At 50.6% G+C, this 17581-nt stretch overlaps 1 protein-coding gene across 7 annotated transcripts in view; it reads left to right on the top strand.

The window, feature by feature from the left end:
• MYO9B (myosin IXB) overlaps positions 1-17581 on the top strand; it is an 89084-nt gene that overhangs the window by 3135 nt on the left and 68368 nt on the right. For all 7 annotated transcript variants that reach the window (XM_077859494.1, XM_077859495.1, XM_077859496.1 and 4 more), the window contains exon 2: positions 15763-16658. In XM_077859494.1, coding sequence (XP_077715620.1) covers positions 15819-16658 — 840 coding nt within the window. In that variant the 5' untranslated portion in view covers positions 15763-15818. The remainder of the gene's footprint in view (positions 1-15762; positions 16659-17581) is intronic.

Genomic DNA, 17581 nt, shown 5'->3' with positions numbered 1-17581 from the left:
CTGCTCTGTAGTGAGATCTGGTCATTGCCCAGGCTTACTTTTGCCTCAGTGGGTCTCTGGTGTTTGGTCAGTTCCCAGGGAACTGCTGCCAAGGGCAGGCATGGGGAAGAGCAGCTAGCAACTGAATACTGCCATCTGGTCAGTTCTTAATCTAGAGTTCTGATAAAAAGAAGGCACCATCAGGAAGGGATTGAGGGGGAGTTAGCATGCCCCAAGAATGGGCAGCAGCGGAGGAACAAGAGGTGAACCAAGGCCGTCTTTGCTCACGGGAACAGCAAATGCCATTGTCTTTCTCTTTGTATTACGACTGACCTGAATTTCTACAGGAACCGTCCCTTGTCTCAGAACAAACTGTTGCTTTTCTTCCGAGATTAGAGGTATTAGATTCTCCTCTCGAGAGCTACTTTGGAGGTGGCCCCAGATCTGTGTGGCTCTTGAAGCCACATTATCTTCTCCTGTTCGCCCTCTTGGCCCCAGACACTGGCCGGTCCTCAAGCACAGACTGTAACTTTGGCTCTTCACGCGTCCTCCTCTGCTTGTTCCCCAACGAAGACATTGCTGTTTTAACTCCGTGAGAGGAAACAGCACGTTCTGGGGCCGCCCGACCCCTTCTGGACATTGCCCTCCCCCCACAACCAGTCCCCATCCACCAGCCCTTTGTGTGTCCAGCGTCCCCAACCCACTGTGCCAGGCAGCCCCTGCTCGGCCTCCCCGCGGAGCAAGACAGGCCCTTCTCTCTGCCCTCATCCGGGACGGACGGAGTAGCAGAACAAAGGGCTCTGTCTGAGCGCCACTGGGTCCCCGGCAGGCCCTGTCACTTCACCTCTTTTCAGTTTTGCCCAGAAAGGGCCTCAGAGATTAGGCATGTTTCAGAAACACAGCCGGTGAGCTTGGGTTCTACTCATTTCCTCGGCGAGACTTTCTGAGCCCATGCCCGATGATAAATAAAGTAGTGATTCAAAGGTTGGGCCTGTGGGTTAGTCGAAGCAATGAATAAGCTGTCCGGGTCTGACTCACTCGTTTATGTCCCAGCTCTGCCCTGCTTCACGGGCTTATGTGTAAGAAGGGAGCCAGCTACAGGCATTTCATTACTGTCACTGCTGAGTGTAGGAGTTTCCCAGGGCCACTGGGATAAAGAACCACAGACAGTGCAGCTCAAGCAACAGAAATTTATTGTCTCATGGATCTGGAGGCCAGAAGCCCAAGATTAAGGTGTTGGCAGGGTCAGTTTCTTCTGAGGGGAGCATCTTTTCCAAGGCCTCTCTCCTTGGTGTTTAGTTGGCCGTCTTCTCCCTGTGTCTCCGGACCGTCTTCTTCTGCGTGTGTCTGTGTCCAACTCTCCTCTTGTCAGGACCCTAGTCCTGTTGAATCCAGCCCACCCTAGTAACTTCATTTTAACTCCATCACCTCTTTAACGATCCTATTTCCAAATACAGTCACATTCCACGGTGCTGGGAGGTTAGACTTCAACATAATGAATTGGGACGTGGGGGTGGGTGGGAGCCACTTCAGCCCATAACACTGGGTAAGGGACAAACTTCATTTTTATTAACAAAGAAGTTTTGGATAAACCGTTGCACCAACAGAGTTTGCTTTGTTGAGTCTTACTCATTTAAATAAACATCTTAAGGGAGGTAGGCAAGTTGGCCACATCAACTTCGGAAGCATCCCGTTAGGAATCTTCCAGATCTCGCACATGTCCTTATATTTGGGGTGCCTAGAGAAAGGTGATGACCCAGCTGGGGGAGGGGGTTGGGGGAGAGGATCTCGTGGGCCTTTATAAGGGGTGTATTTAGAGCCAGGCCTAGGAGACTGTGCCTGCCTGGGGGCTGGCTAAGATCTGTAATCTGGCGTACGGAGGTCTCGGTCCTCAATGTTGCCATGGTCATGTGAGGGGGATCTAAAAGCAACCTTGTTAATAAACCAAAATGACTTTGGGACCAGCTGTTGCCTTAGGTGTATGGACAAAAGAAGTTTCTGGAAGATCTGAAAATCATTCAGTGAAAAGTGTTAACGAGGCAGGTGCAGAGAGCTGGCTTTCAGGGTTACTGCGAGAACAGAATGGCCCTTGCCTCTTTGCCTGGAGTGCAGATGTCAGGAGTTGTGCCCACAGAGAGGCACGCAGCGCCAGGCGAGCTTGTGACCAATCAGGGCTTGTTGGTGGAGGAAAAGACAAACGAGAGCTCTCCCAGCAAGCCCTGGTAAAGGTCATCTCCCTCAAAGGCTAATGCCACTGCATTAGTGGAGTGAATGCTACTCTCACAAGTGGAGTCGGAGTAGTATATCTGCGACAGGCCTGCTGGGGCTTTGCCCCAAATCTTCCCACTTGTTTCTCTGAGCATCTCCATCCCGTCCTAGAATGGGAGGAAAGGAGGGTCCTGAGGGGTGATATTTGAAATGTTGCTTCTCCGGTCCCTGGGACGCCCCTGGGCCTTTTATTTCCTGGCAAGCAGGGTCTCTCACCACAGCTTGTGAAGAAGATCGCTGGGGTCCTCAACTGTCATGTGGAGCTGTTTATCAAGTGCTAGTGAGAGCAGGAGTCCCAAAGAAAGTGCCAGAGCTAAGCCCAGCCCATAGACCCTCAAAGAGCCAGTCTCTCCCCTTGGCGGTCCCATAGGAGTCTGCCTGCTGGCTTCTCAGGGAGCAGAGATGAAGATGGAAAAGCTCTTGCTCCCTCATTCTAAATGTTACACAGTCAGGTGAACTTGGGCTTGGAATCTTGCTGATGTCTCCTGTGTCTGGGAGGCCCTGGGGACACCCTCGAGTGTGTAAATGTCGCTTTTTTATTTATTTAAATCACAGATTGTCACCCTCAGCATTGGTGATGCCTGGGCCTGGGTCATCCTCTGTGATGGGGGTTGCCCTGTGTGTTGCAGTGCATTGAACAGCATTCCTGGTCTCCACCCACTAGATGCCAGGTGCCCTCCGCCCCCCCCCCCCAGTAGTGATAAGCCCAAAATGTCTCCAGATATCTCTTAAGTGTCCCCTTAGAGAAGAGTCAACCCTAGATTGAGAACTACTGATTTAGGGGTTCTGTGGGACCTAAGAGACTTTGTGTTCTATCATTATGTGGCTTGACTGAGATCCTAGGATGCCGCGCACACACATGTAAATGCACCACAAGTGGGGAGGGAGAGAGGAGATAATCCATAGATGCTGAGAGGGGTCACCCTGTTTTGTACCATTTAACTCATCTGGACTTTATTCTGATGTGTTTATAAATTAGGGACCTAAATAAAAAAAATTTTTTTCGAAATAATTAACCCAGTGTTTCTCGAATCTCAGCACTGCCAACATCTAGGGCCAGATCATTTTCTGTAAGGGGAACTATTCTCTGGGATAGGATACTGAGCAGCATTCCAGGTCTCTACATACCCAGATGAAAGTAGCTCCCCTTCCCCTAGTCAGAACAATTAAAACTGTCTCTAGTCATTGCCAGGTGTCCCCTGGGGCCACAGTTGGCCTGGGAGAGAAGGCGGGTATGAAAGAATGCTAAGCTCTAGGGCAAGAAGAGCTGGCTGAGACACTGTGTCAAGCCTGTGGCTGGCCCACGGGGACACCCCTGCCTCTGTGATGATGTCTGGATAGGCTGGAAGGGGAACCAGTTGGTGGCCGTCACCAAAGATGTTGTCAAGACAAAACCCTGGGCCGTGGACTGCCTGGGAGATCTCACTGGGTCCAAACATGGAACCAGATCATTATGGCAGAAACCAGGCCAGAGGGTAGGGTTTGTGGCCAGGAGGAGCCCTTCCTCAGGAGAAGACGGTGAGGCCCAGGATCACAGGTGGAGGAGAGGAGAGGACTCTGGGGGCTGAGTACCCCACCCTGTACCCAGAAGCGTTGGGGGGACAGAGTGCAGCCCATGACACAGGCAGTTCAATGGGAACGAAAAATGAGGATAGGCTCTATGGTCTCATTGGTGACTAAAGGACCCAGGTCTTTAGTGGGGTGGGAACATTCTAAGGTGGACGTGGTGGTGACAGCCCACATCTGTGACCACGGCACAGACCGGCTGCTGCCTAGTGCAGCGCGAACGTGGAAGCTGTGTGGTATGTGGATTCTACCTCAGTAAGTCCGAGTAAAAGGAAGGAAGAGTCTTATCAGACCAAAACGCCATCTTGACGTTAAAACCAGTGGGCCAAGGGGCCCCTGGGGGAGGTGAAGGGGATGTTGTTAAGGAAACCAGAATTAAGGGGGGCCCCCCTCTGGGAGGCGATGTGGATTTTGAGGTGATAACAGCTCATCTGCAGAGAGCCCAGGAATGGCCAAGGGAGGAGCTGCTTTGTTCCAGGTTCCGGCTATGAAGCAGGACTTGCTCCCCAAGCCGGGTGTCCCATGGACCCAAGTGGCCGACCCATGCTGGGCACTTAAGGAGTGGGTCCTCTCTGTCCCTTGTGGCCAGGCTGACACAGAAGCCTCCTTGGGGCCCCACTAGAGGCCCATGAGGATCCACAACACCTTTAAAAACAGAATGGAGCTCCGGGGAACCCTTCCCTCATTTTCTAGGGGCCACTCAGCCAAGGTCTCAAGCAGGGCTTTTGTGTGCCGTCACTGTGGCCACCTGCAGGAGGTTCTCAAGGTGACTTTCCACCTGGGCATGATGACAGATGGGCTGTGTGATTTGGAAAGGGGTTCCCAAAGGGCTCTCTTCTGCCCATCTAGGCCCTCTTCTCTGGGAGACTTCTGAGTCTCCATTTAGGGAGCTTACCAGTCACCGGGGAAGGACCGGAAGCATAGGTCCCCACAAGGCCTTGCGAGTTTGCTTTGCCCCTGTAACCAGAACCATCCTATGTCCCACTGGCCTGAACACATCAGTCCCCTCCCTCCCTGTCCCAGACCCCTGCTGGAGCCGTGAACCAGCAGCCCTCCCCTCCCCCACCGTGGTCCACCTGCCTCACACACAGCCTGGTTGACCCCTTCCAGATGTCACTCTCGTCCTGGTTCTCACTGCTTCCAACCAGCCCAGCTCCCCATCATACTTGCATGAAAATTGAAACTCCATCCCACGTTCACAAGGCCCCCGCGGGATCTGACCTTCCTGACCTTGGCCCCTCCCCCTCCAGCCTCAGCCCTGCTGGCCACACTGGTCCCCTTGTTCTGAGGCCAGCTCCAGCTGCCCCTGCCCTTGGCGCTTGCCGCCCTCGCCTAGGCGGCCCTCCTCAAGAGCTCGGCCCGTCTGGCCCTTCTCACTGCACAGGCCTCAGCAATGGGCCCCTCAAACACTTCCCTGCCTCCTGGATCATCCAGGTCGGTTTCTGTCTCCATGGCAGCACTGCTGATGTTGGGGGCTGGATCATTCTCCATGGTGGGAGCCACCCTGTACGCTGTAGGGTGTCGAGCAGCATCCTCGGCTTCCACCCTCCAGAAGCTAGTGGTGGTACCTCCCCACTTCCCCAGCAGTGACCAGAATGTCTCCAGCCATAGGCAGGTGTCCACCGGGCAGTGCAGATGTGCCCTCGGGTGAGAACCACTAGTCGGATACTTTGCCAGATTTTTCTTTACACAAGTGCTGTGTCACTGTTGAAAATACCTCTCTGCTCATGGAGGGAGGTTTGGTTGCTCATGGTTGGTTTGTCATCGGGTTCCCTCAAAGCCAGACCCCTTTGGCCTCCTTCACTTCTACATACCCACACCCCTAGGCCTAGCGTGGGGTGTGCACTGGAGAAATATTTGTTGACCAGAGAGGCATTGAAAGAAGACAGCCTGTTCTGTTTCAGAGGAGGTAGGGGAGGTAGTCACAGACCCCAGGGAGAAAGATCAGCCTCTAGGACTCCGAGAGCAGCTGAACAAATGGAACGTGCTGCCCCAGTACATACCTGAGGGAGGGGCTTTCTCTAGGGCTCAGACCTGTTGGGCCAGACTGAAAGGTTTGGAGGAAAGGACTTGGGGTGGGGGGCAGTCATGCTGGGGTGTTTGGGATGGGCTTCTCGGGGATATTCAAATAAAGCAGGAGAAAGGCAGTGGTCCTTCTCAATTGAGGCCTTGCTCAGAGCATCTGGTATCTTCAGCTCTGGACACCTGGATTAGCATCCTGGGGCTGCCATAAATGACTACCATAAACTCAGTGGCTTAAACTGTAGAAATTTATTCTCTCAAAGTTCTGGAGGCCAGAAGTCCAGAGAATCAAGGTAGCAATGGGGACTTGTTCCCTCCAAAGGATCCGGGGGTGGGAAGGGGTCCTTCCTTGCCTCTTCCAGCTTCTGGGGGCTCCAGGCGTTCCTCGGCTTGTGGCCACATCGCCCCAAGGTAAATGTTAAATTGCCCTCTAGCTCTGACCTGCCAAGCCTGAGAAACATGCTTAGCTTGTGGCTGTTTCTCAGCGTGTCCATCTTTACGATTCGTTTCACGTGATCATTTCTTCTTAAAAAGTCTCCCCAGGCTCAAGGAAGCATGCATTGGAAAGTGGAAACGCGCAGAATCTTAAGTGGCGCTTCCTACATGATTCTGCTGTAATGCTGGCCTTCTCCTTTTAGCTTGAGAATGATTTCATCTGATAAACATGTGGCTTCAAATTATGGCCTTATATAAACGAAGCAGCTACACTACATTTTCTGGAGGCCCTGTCCGCCTTATTTTCCAGTAAATTCCGAATTATTCACCAGGCCGATAGGCAAAACCTTGCGTTTTTGAGCATAGGGCCTTGACCAGGCCTTGAGAGCAGCTCAGTCACATTTGTCTACTTACCCCCAGGGCTTAATTTTTGGTTGTGTTGTATGTATGTCCTCCCCCACCCCCCACTTTGTCTGCCCCTCCCTTCTCCAAGAACATAGGAGAAAAGCCCTGAATTTTCAAAGTGCAGAAAGAATATAAGTGTGGTGTCTGCAAAAGCTTTTAATTTTCCAGGGTTTAGGTCTTTCAGCAGGAATTTCTCTGACTATGGTAAAACGCACATAAGAATTAGCGTTAGTAACATCGAGTGGATTCACAAGGTTGTACAAACCCCACCTCTATCTAGTTGTGGAATCGTTCCATCCCCCAAAATGAAACAGCATCACCATGAGCAGACCTCCCCCAGCCCCTGGTAACTACTCATCTGGTTTCTATCCCTGCATGTTCTGGACGTTTCACATCCACAGAATCATATCCTGTGTGGCCATTTGCGTCTGGCTTCTCACTCGGCTCAGTGTTTTCAGAGTCCACTCACGTTGTAGTGGATGTCAGGCTTTGTTCCTTTTTATGGCTGAGTAATACTCCAGTGTATGGAGAGACCACATTTTATTTATGTGGGCATCCTCTGATGGGCATTTTGTTTCTGCCTCTTGGCTCTTTCAGTGGGCAGTTTTAGAGCCGGCCAGCTTGGTTTCCATTTGGTGACGAGGGCATAGTTCAATTCACCCATGAAGTTCTGGGTGGATAGATCCCGTCAGTCTGGAAATGGGTTTTGCTTCCTCTTCACACACTATGAGTGCTTCAGTGAGCATCACTGGTGGGAGGGTAGAACAGTGTTATGGTTCAGGGGAAGGATGAAGACACAGGTTTTCGGGACCTGCCGCCCCCAGCACAGCTGCAACCTGCCTGTGGTCACCAGTTGGCCGAGCTGTTCCCCGTCCAGGGACCTGCCAACCCCTAGTTCCTCAGCCCCAAACCTACTTCCTTTCACTCTGGGCACAGCATGGGGATTCTTGGGGCCTAAGTTTCATATCCACTTGTGACCAGGGCCTTGAAGACACAGTATGACCAACTTCCAAGTCTCAGGCTCCATTAAGACTCAACGAGAAAGGCATACTTGGAAGCCAGAGAAAACAGCCTGGTACCTCCAAGAGAGATGTCACTGTTGAAGAACGTCCCCTGAAGCTGTGATAATTAGCAGTATGGCACCACACAGGCACCAACAGCCCAGAAGCAGACCCACTGTGTAAAATAACATAATATACTGTATTTAACAAACTGAGCAGACTCCCCGATCAGGAGAGGGGAGAAGAGTCTTTAATGAAAGAGATCATCTGGATCCCCATTTTACCTCCCACACTCTACTGGGTTGACTGGCATCTTCTCCAAATTCATGTCTGCCTAGAACCTCAGAATGTGACCTTGGAGATATGATAAGTGAAAGATCTCAAAATGAACTTATCCTGAATCTTGTAACTGGTGTCTTGTAAGGAGACACAGAAACAGAAAAGGACACTCTGTGATGATGGACGAAGAGGTTGGAGTGACACATTTACAAGCCAAGGAACACAGGGTTGCCAGAAGCTGGGGGACGCATGGGACAGATTCTCTCTAAGAACCTTCAGAAGGAGCCAGTCCTGCCTGCCAACACCTTGATTTTGGACTCATCCAGAAATGTGAGACAACAAATTTCTGTTGTTTTAAGCCACCTAGTTTATAGTACTTAATTACAGTGGTCTTAGGAAACTTCCTACACCACCAAAATAATTTCCAGATGGTTAAGAGTTTAAATGTAAAAGAATAAATGCAGGGAAGCAGAGGGATGCAAACCAAAAGTATTAGCTCCATGTTCATCAGACCTGGGAGAGGAATGAGCAGCAGACATGAAAGACATCACCCATGGATCCAACTGCCTGGAAAATCCAGTATTTGTATCCAAAACTACTGTAAGTAAAAGCAAATTGCCCTTAACCCTGACAAACCATTAATACCCTTCCTATACAAAGAGCTGTTCCAAAACCATAAGCAGAAGGGAAAAAATGGGCAAAGGACACGAACAACTTAACAGAAACAGAAAAATCATTGCTTGAGACACACAACCTTTTTAAAAGCCCCACCTGACAGTCAAAGGAATGTAAATGACAAGATGCTCTTTTGTGCCCACTAATGGCTGTGGGTTGAGAAAAATATTGACGCTTGGTGCCAGTGAGGAAGCTGGGAGGCAGGTACTCTAATACCACTCCAGACGGAGACCCCTCACTTGCGCGGGTCTCTCAGGAAGACACTTTGGCAGAATGGATGGGGATAGGGGAAGCTTCACAGTGAGAATGCAGAGGGAATCGATCAGCCCAGTGTTGTAGTGGAAATGCTGCCACCTGTGGAACCAGGGAACTCTGGGTCTCTGCTTCTGCTGTCGGGGACCGACCATGCCCTGTGAGATTTTGCATTGAAAGTAGGGCTGTCCTGGAGCTGGTGGAGGGGCTCAAGGGGCATTCTGACCTGAGGGAACAAGAACATCACCCCAGGGGAGCAGCAGGGTGGGGTGGGCCCCTCATCTGGGGTGCGAATGAGGGAAAAGGAAGGAGGGGTGCCTTGGAGTAGGTGGGTGGCCAACCCTCCAGGCCTGTGGTAAAGGCCTGGGAGGTGTCTCACAGGGATACAGCCCAGTCCAGAAGGACTAGGCTTTCTCCAATGGGTCAGGGGCTCTGGACAGCTTCTTTCTCATTGGCCTGGAGAAGCCTGCAAGGTCTGATCTTTGATCCCTGGCCTGGTTGGGGAGTGCCTGGAGCATTTCCAGTGAGTCAGCATAAAAACCAAGAGATAGCCATGCTTAATCGGGGCCAATGGCCAGGGACTCGTGGGCTGGCCATGGGGTGCCCTTGAGGGGCTCTGTGCTGGGACATATGTGTCTAGAGCAGTGCTTCCAGGGGCTCCCCTGCAGCAGCCCAGAGAATAGAGGCAAGGGGTTCTACCTGGGGCCCTCCTCATTGGCTAGTAAGAAGAGAGGGCAGCTCTGGGGACACAGCAATCAGGATGTGGTCAGGGAGGATGTGGGAGGGGGAGCAGGGAACCAGCCTTCTGGGTATTTGGGGCTGGGAGAGGTAGCTGCAGTAGGCTGGAGGTGGAGTGTGGCCCCTGGGAGTGTACAGAAGAGTGGATAGGCCTTGGCAGAGTCTTGGGGCAGGGGGGAGGTCCTTGCATAAGAGCAGTTCCAGGTGATGCCTCCATCCCAAGGACTGCAGAGCAAGTGAGCAGAACCAGGAAAGGCCAGTGGTAGCAGATGTGACTGGTGAGAGCTTGGTGGCAGCTTTGGGGAGAGGCATAGTGGTTTTTATGGTGTGTGGGGGGGAGATTGGATTGATGGGCAAGTGGGAGTGGGAAGGGCTGGCTCCAAATCATATGGAAGGGAGGAGGGAACCAGGCTTTACCATAGACTGGAAAAGGGTTTATTAGTGTCTTTGGCTTTAAATCACACAAACTCTTTTTTTTTTTTAAGATTTTATTTATTTATTCACGAGAGACACACAGAGAAGGCAGAGACATAGGCAGAAGGAGAAGTAGGCTCCCCACAGGGAGCCTGATGTAGGGCTTGATCCCAGGACCCTAGGATCATGACCCGAGCCAAAGGCAGGTGCTCAACCACTGGGCCACCCAGGTGCCCCCATGTGAACTTTTTCAGTGGGAGGATCCTCCTTCAGATGAACCATTCAGGCAGCAGGGAAAGGAGAGTGTGGCACCCTGGGGAGAATGGCCAAGTAGAGGACAGGGAGAGCCCCGAGACAGATCCGAGGCAGATGAATTTCCCAGGATACAGAGGTGGTAGATGTAGTGGACCCTCTGGGTACTCCTGCAGGGGACCCCAAATGCTGTCCATCCTACCCGCCCCTGCTCTTTGGTTATCCCCCCTCCTCACAGCCCTGGTGGTCAGCAGTCACTCTGAGCCAGTCTTTTCTCCTTCTTCCTGGCCTGGGGGATGGGGCATGCATCAGCTGGTCCTATGACTGCCCACATGGCCCCTAGTCTGTGAGCACGGGAAGGTGGGGGAAGTCTCTGGAGCCCGGAACAAGATCACATTGGTGGGCTCTGATGGCTTCTCACTCAGGTCAGTGTCTCCCGGGAGGAGGAAGCAGGCACGTCTGTGTGACCTTTCTACTACCCACATTCCTGCATTTGGATGTGAGAGTCCAGAACCCCGAGTCCATGAGCCGGATTTCACCTCCAGAAGTTGGGGTGCACTACAAGTGCACCGTCACACGTGTCTCTACAAGTGCAAGTCACAGAAGGGGCCGGCTCTGCCTGGAGCCCCAGCTCTGTGCATGCGTGTGTGTACATATTCGTATTAAAGTGCTGCTTGTCCCTGTTTGTGCACATGCATGTGTTCTGTGAGTACGCACACGTGTGTGTGTTTGTATGAAACTGCATGTACATGCATCCTGGTTTGTGCATGTGCTTTAGGATAAGTGTGTGTGCGCACGCGCATGAGTGGGTGTATTCATATAAAAGCGTACATGTTCACATGTGTCCGTGTCTGCACGTGTTGAGTGCCCATGAGCCACGTGTGTGCATTTGTGTGGCTATGATGAAGTTGCATATCTATAGTTTGGGTTCTTGCATTCCTCACCTGGCTTGGAAGCAACTAAACTACCCACCGTCCACACCGTGTTGGTGTGTCCATGAAAGTTCAGTGATCATCTCCAGTTATGTCAGGGCACAGCCAGGTGGATGGCATCACCTGGCATCTCTGAACACCTGACACAGCTTCCCAATGGTTTCTTCGCTGTGGTGTCCAGGGAACTCAATCCCTGGGCTCAAGGGTTGGATATTTTGAGAAGAGAGCAAGGAGTCTTAAAAAGATGTTCAGGGGGATTCCTGGGTGGCTCAGTGGTTTGGCGCCTGCCTTTGGCCAAGGGCGCCATCCTGGAGTTCTGGGATTGAGTCCCGCGTCAGGCTCCCGGCATGGAGCCTGCTTCTCCCTCTGCCTGTGTCTCTACCTCTATCTCTCTATGTCTATCATGAATGAATAAATAAATAAATAAATAAATAAATAAATAAATAAATAAATCTTTTTTAAAAAAATAAAAAGATATTCACCTGGGGGACCGGGTGGTTTCATGATCCACTTAATTTTTTAAAAAAGCTTTATTAATTGTCACTGAAACATTATAAACACTTCTTTCAAGTGTGTGATTTGTAGCACATGCAAACACTCGTGAACCCACGACTGAGATAGTAAATACATTTGTCACTGGAAAAGTCTCCCCCGGCTCCTTTGTCAGCCCAAGCGGCCATTATCAACTTTCTGTCTCCATATGCTGCATTTTCAAGGATTACATATAAATGCAATCATACACTGTATACTCTTTTTGAAACTCTTTTGAGCTCAAGGCCACCTGGCTGGGTTGGGTTAGAAGAGCATACAACTTGATTTTGGGATCATGAGTTTGAGTCCCACAGTGGGCGTAGAGATTATTTAAACGTAAGTAAATAAACTTAAAACTTTACTGAGGTGAAATTCACACAACGCAGAATTCACCATTTTAAAGTATGCAATTCAGTGGTGGTTTGTACATTGTCAGTGTTGTACAACCTCTACCTCTATGAAGCCACAGAATAATGTTATCCTCTACAGGGAACCCCCATCGCTGTTAGCAGTCACTTCCTATTACCTCCACCCCCTCCCCCAGCCATTGGCAACCACGATCTGCTTTTGTCTCTATGGATTTGCTTGTTCTGGACATTTCATTTAAGTGGGATCCTACACCATGTGGCCTTTTGTGTTTGGCTGCTTTTATACAACACAATGTTTTTGGGGTTCATCCATATCGTAGTGTATATCAGAGCTTGGTTCCTTTTTATGGCTGAGTAATATTCCATTGCATGGAAGGACCACAGTCTTCATCAGCTGATGGATACTTAGGTTGTTTCCACCTTTTGGCTGTTGTGAATTGTGCTGCTGTGAATGTGCATGTACAAGGATTTCTTTTTTTTTTATTTTTTTATTTTTTAATTTTTATTTATTCATGATAGGCACACAGTGAGAGAGAGAGAGGCAGAGACACAGGCAGAGGGAGAAGCAGGCTCCATGCACTGGGAGCCTGACGTGGGACTCGATCCCGGATCTCCAGGATCGCACCCTGGGCCAAAGGCAGGCACCAAACCGCTGCGCCACCCAGGGATCCCCAAGGATTTCTTTAAACACCTATTTTCACTTCTTTTAGGTCTATACCTAGAAATGGAATTGCTGTACCCCCCCCCCTTTTTTTTTTTTTGTCTTTCACTCAGCACACAGATTCTGAGATTGTTGTGTTGTTCCATACTGTTGCAAGGATCAGAGATTGCTCCCCTCTCCTGGCTGAGCAGTGTTCCATTGTGTGGCCAGTTTGTTCATCCATTTGCAGATTGATACACGTTTGAGTTGTTTCCAGCCTGGAGCTCTTAGAAACAAATGCCATAGAACATTTGTGTACAGTCCCCTATAGGGACATCTGCTTCATTTTTCTTGAGTAATTCCTAGGAGGGGAACTGCTGGATCATGTGCTAGTTGTATAACTTCTAAAGAAATTGCCAGTCATGTCCAAAGTATATGAGCCATGTAATCTAATACTGTTCATGTGTCGTATCCTATGGCTGTTTGAAGACATTTAGCAACATTCATATCTGTTTATCTGCTAATCCTGCTTAAATGAATCAATGCCAAGGAAATGGTCAGAGCAGTGCATAAAGATGTGTGTCCACAAAATCAGAAACCAACTGCCCATCTATAGCAAAAGGATCACATGCTTTACAATTTCTCTGTGTATAGTGACATGCTGAGAAGACATTAAAAATCATGTTTCAGTATGTATTTTATGACATGGGGAAACATTCAGAAGTGCCAACATATCACATAACAATCCAAGTTTCAGATATATATGTTAAACTAGAAGAAAATACCCCAAAATTACTTGATTTAGGAGAAAGTTTAAAAAAATAAATATTCCCACTTCCCCCGACCTTCCTACTTGTTGCCGCTACCTACAGCTGGCCACATGAACTTTTAATAACAGCTTTATAATGTGTAGTTGTGTTTAGCCTCGCCCTCCGCTGCCCTCCTAATTCTGCTGTAGGACTTGGTCTCCCAGAGTCCAAATCACCTCAGCCTCTATCTGGCAGCTCCTCACACTCCTGGTGCTGTCTACAAGCATGTCTAGTCAGCAAACTTTTTCTTTCCTTGTTTTTCTTTTCTTCAGCAAACTTTTTCTGTAAAGGATTGGAAAATAAGTACATTTGGCTTTTCTAGGCCTTTAGGTTACAGTCTGTCATAACTGTTCAGATATGGTGTTAAAACAAGCAACCAGGGATGATATGTAAATGAATGGGCTACACACCAATAAAACTTTATTTACAAAAACAAGGAGTGGGCCTTATGTACCCTTTTCCTACCTTTTACCTTCCTGTTGAACGAACTTCTCTTCACCCTTCAGAACTCCTCTTAGATGTTGGCCACTCTCCTAAAGCATTCTGTGGCTCTCAAGGGGAATAACTTCTTCATTTACGTGGTTGATACACTTTCACATTTGTTTGCATATCAGCTACTCCCGCTCGGCTTTGAACCAAAGTCTGGTTCATCTTTGTATCCTCAGCTGTGCTTAGGTGGCACCCACTGAGCCCATACAGGACCCACACTGCGTTTGTGTCTCTTACTCCAAGACACAAAATGAACTGCTGGCAGCATTGGCTTCATTTTCTCTTTTTCCTGCAATGTCTTAAGAAGCAAATGCATTTTTTTTTCAAATAAACTTTTTATTTCAGAGTCATTTTAGATCTACAGAAAAATTGTAAAGACAGCATAGAGTCTCCTGTACCCTTACCGTAGCTTCCTCAAATCCTTTATTTTTTTAAGCTTTTATTTATTTACTCATAAGAGACAGAGAGAGAGAGAGAGTGAGAACGAGAGAGAGAGAGAAGCAGACTCCCTGCAGGGAGCCCAATGCGGAACTCAATCCCAACCACTGAGCCATTCAGATGCCCCTGGCTTCCCCAAATCTTACGTTATCTTACAAACATCTTACGTTATAGGACCATGTTTGTACAACTAAAAGATGGACATTGGTACACTGCTGTGAATCAATCTCCTGATGTTATGTGGATGTCACCAGTTCTTCCATTCATGACCTCTCTCTGGTCGAGATTCTGTCCAAGGAGCCCCATTGTATTTAGTCACCATGCCTTTTCAGTCTCCTGTCTGGATGGTTCCTCAGTCTGTCTGTGTTGTTTAAGACCTTGGCAGTCTCAGGACACCTGGGTGGCTCAGTGGTAGAGCATCTGCCTTCGGCTTAGGTCATGATCCTGGGGTCCTGGGATCAGATCAAGTCCTGTATCAGGCTCTCTTCAGGGAGCCTGCTTCTCCCTCTGCCTGTGTCTCTGCCTCTCTCTCTGTCTCTCATGAATTAATAAATAAAATTTTAAAAAAAAGGAAGAAGAAGAAGACCTTGGCAGTCTCAGGGAAGAGTGGCCAGGTGTACAGCAGGATGCCCCTGATCTGGGTCTGTCTGATGGTCTTGTCATGATTAGACTGAAATGTGGGTTCTAGAAGCAAATGCACTCTGAACAACTCTCCCAAATGAGTTTTGGGGGGCTCTCCTTTAGTCTTCCATGGAGTTTCAGAATCCCTGAGTTTCAGGGCAGGTTCAATCTTGCTCAACCCAACATACCTCCTGCTGCCCCTTGTGTGTTTTGGGGACATAACCAAGGCCCAAAAGGGAGCTTGGGGAGCCACTGGGGGAGGTTTTGTCAGAGAGGGGAGGCCAGGAAGGATGTGGGTTGGGAAGGGCTTAACCAAGAGATGGTCATGGCCATTGGACTTGCAAGCCTAAGAGGCTGACTGGCAGGTAGGGGGGGAGCAGGAACTGGGGCTGGGAAGGAGCACATTCCAGGGGAAGAGTCTGATCTTGGGAGGGGAAGGAGATCTGGTGAAGTCACTCTGCAACAGTCACAAACCTTAGGTTTGGTCACATTTAAGGACAGATGGAGGCTCTTTTGCCCTTCTGGCTTTTGGAGAGAGCTCTGTTAGGGGCAGGGGATTTCCTTCTGGCCGAGGGGTGGTGTCAGTGTCTCCTCCCCACCATCACTACCACTACCACCACTCTGACTGTGTCACCCCCTCCCTTCCAGCTCCAGGACGCGCGCCCCGAGCCCGGGAGGCATGCTGAGGCCAGGCTACCGGCAGGATGAGTGTGAACGAGGCAGGCAGCTCCGGCCGCGGGGGGCAGGCAGCCTACCACCTGCACATCTACCCGCAGCTGGCCACCAGCCAGAGCCGGGCCTCATGCCGTGTGACCGCCACCAAGGACAGCACCACTTCCGATGTCATCCAGGATGCCATCGCCAGCCTGCAGCTGGATGGCACCAAGTGCTATGTGCTGGTGGAGGTGAAGGAGACAGGTGGGGAGGAGTGGGTGCTGGATGCCAACGACTCCCCTGTGCACCGCGTGCTGTTGTGGCCACGGCGGGCGCAGGACGAGCACCCGCAGGAGGACGGCTACTACTTCCTGCTGCAGGAGCGCAACGCCGATGGCACCATCAAGTACGTGCACATGCAGCTGGTGTCCCAGGCCACAGCCACCCGGCGTCTGGTGGAGCGCGGCCTCCTGCCCCGACAGGAGGCGGATTTTGATGATCTCTGCAACCTCCCTGAGCTGACTGAGGGGAACCTCTTGAAGAACCTCAAGCACCGCTTCCTGCAACAGAAGATCTACACGTACGCGGGGAGCATCCTGGTGGCCGTCAATCCCTTCAAGTTTCTCCCCATCTACAACCCCAAGTACGTGAAGATGTATGAGAATCAGCAGCTGGGCAAGCTGGAGCCGCACGTGTTCGCGCTTGCCGACGTGGCCTACTATGCCATGCTCCGAAAGCGTGTCAACCAGTGTATTGTGATCTCAGGCGAGAGTGGCTCAGGCAAGACACAGAGCACCAACTTCCTGATCCACTGCCTCACCGCCCTGAGCCAGAAGGGCTATGCCAGCGGCGTTGAGAGGACCATCCTGGGCGCTGGCCCCGTGCTGGAGGTGAGCCAGGCCGCCGGCGGGAGGGGCCCTCTGCCTTAATGTGTGGGTTTTATTCTTGTTCAGGTATAGAGACACCTCTGCCCTCGAGATAGTTGGTTATACTCACAGTTTTCTAGAAACAGCAGGAGGCTCGGGGGTGCTCAGCAAGCTACACAGGGCCATGCTTGGGAAGCACCAGGGCTAGCGTGGAGGCAGGTAGACTAGAGAAAAGGTGGGCAGAGTCTCTGTTGTGGTTCTCGTGGGAAGGAATGGGGAAACCAGTGTGTGCAGGCTTAGGATTGGCTAGATCAAATAATTCTGGGGATCTGGGACATAGGGGCTGCGCTGGTTGACTGGTACCTGGCCCTGGGGTGATCAGGGCAGGAGTTAGTGGCCCAGAGTGTGAGAGCCTGATAACAGAAGTGGTGGGGCTGTGGGCTCTGGAATGGTTGGTTTGCTTGCATGTGCAAGGCACACTCATAGGCGAGTTCTTTGCTCCCAGTGATTAGGTAGGTAGCCCTGGGAGGGGCAGTCCTTTCAAGGTCAGCCAGGTCCCCCTATATCAAAGCATAAGAATATAGGGGGAGAAAAAGGCCTGATTAATACACTCTTAATGTCTAGGAGGACAGCAATCTATACTCCCAATTCCGAGAAAGGAGAGTGGTGAGTCCAAACTGAGCAGTGGAGCCTGTAGTACAGAAGGGAGCCAGCAAAGCAGAGTGTAGCCCTGGGGGCTAAGCAGCAGTGATGCTGAGGGAGGGGGCCTCCTAGCATCACCATAAAGGCAGTGGGGGAGGAGGTGCTCTCCACCCTCTGTCCAGTGTCTCCATCAGCCAAACTCCACAGAAGCCATCAATGCATCACCGTGGCTGAGCCTTCTGGATGCAGGGGCCCTGATGGTGACCACACAGCATCCCTTACTCTTGGGGGCATGGGACCAGATA

Source organism: Canis aureus, chromosome 19, assembly GCF_053574225.1.
Source record: "Canis aureus isolate CA01 chromosome 19, VMU_Caureus_v.1.0, whole genome shotgun sequence".
Classification (NCBI taxonomy): Eukaryota; Metazoa; Chordata; class Mammalia; order Carnivora; family Canidae; genus Canis; species Canis aureus.
This window is presented reverse-complemented; position numbering and strand designations above follow the sequence as displayed.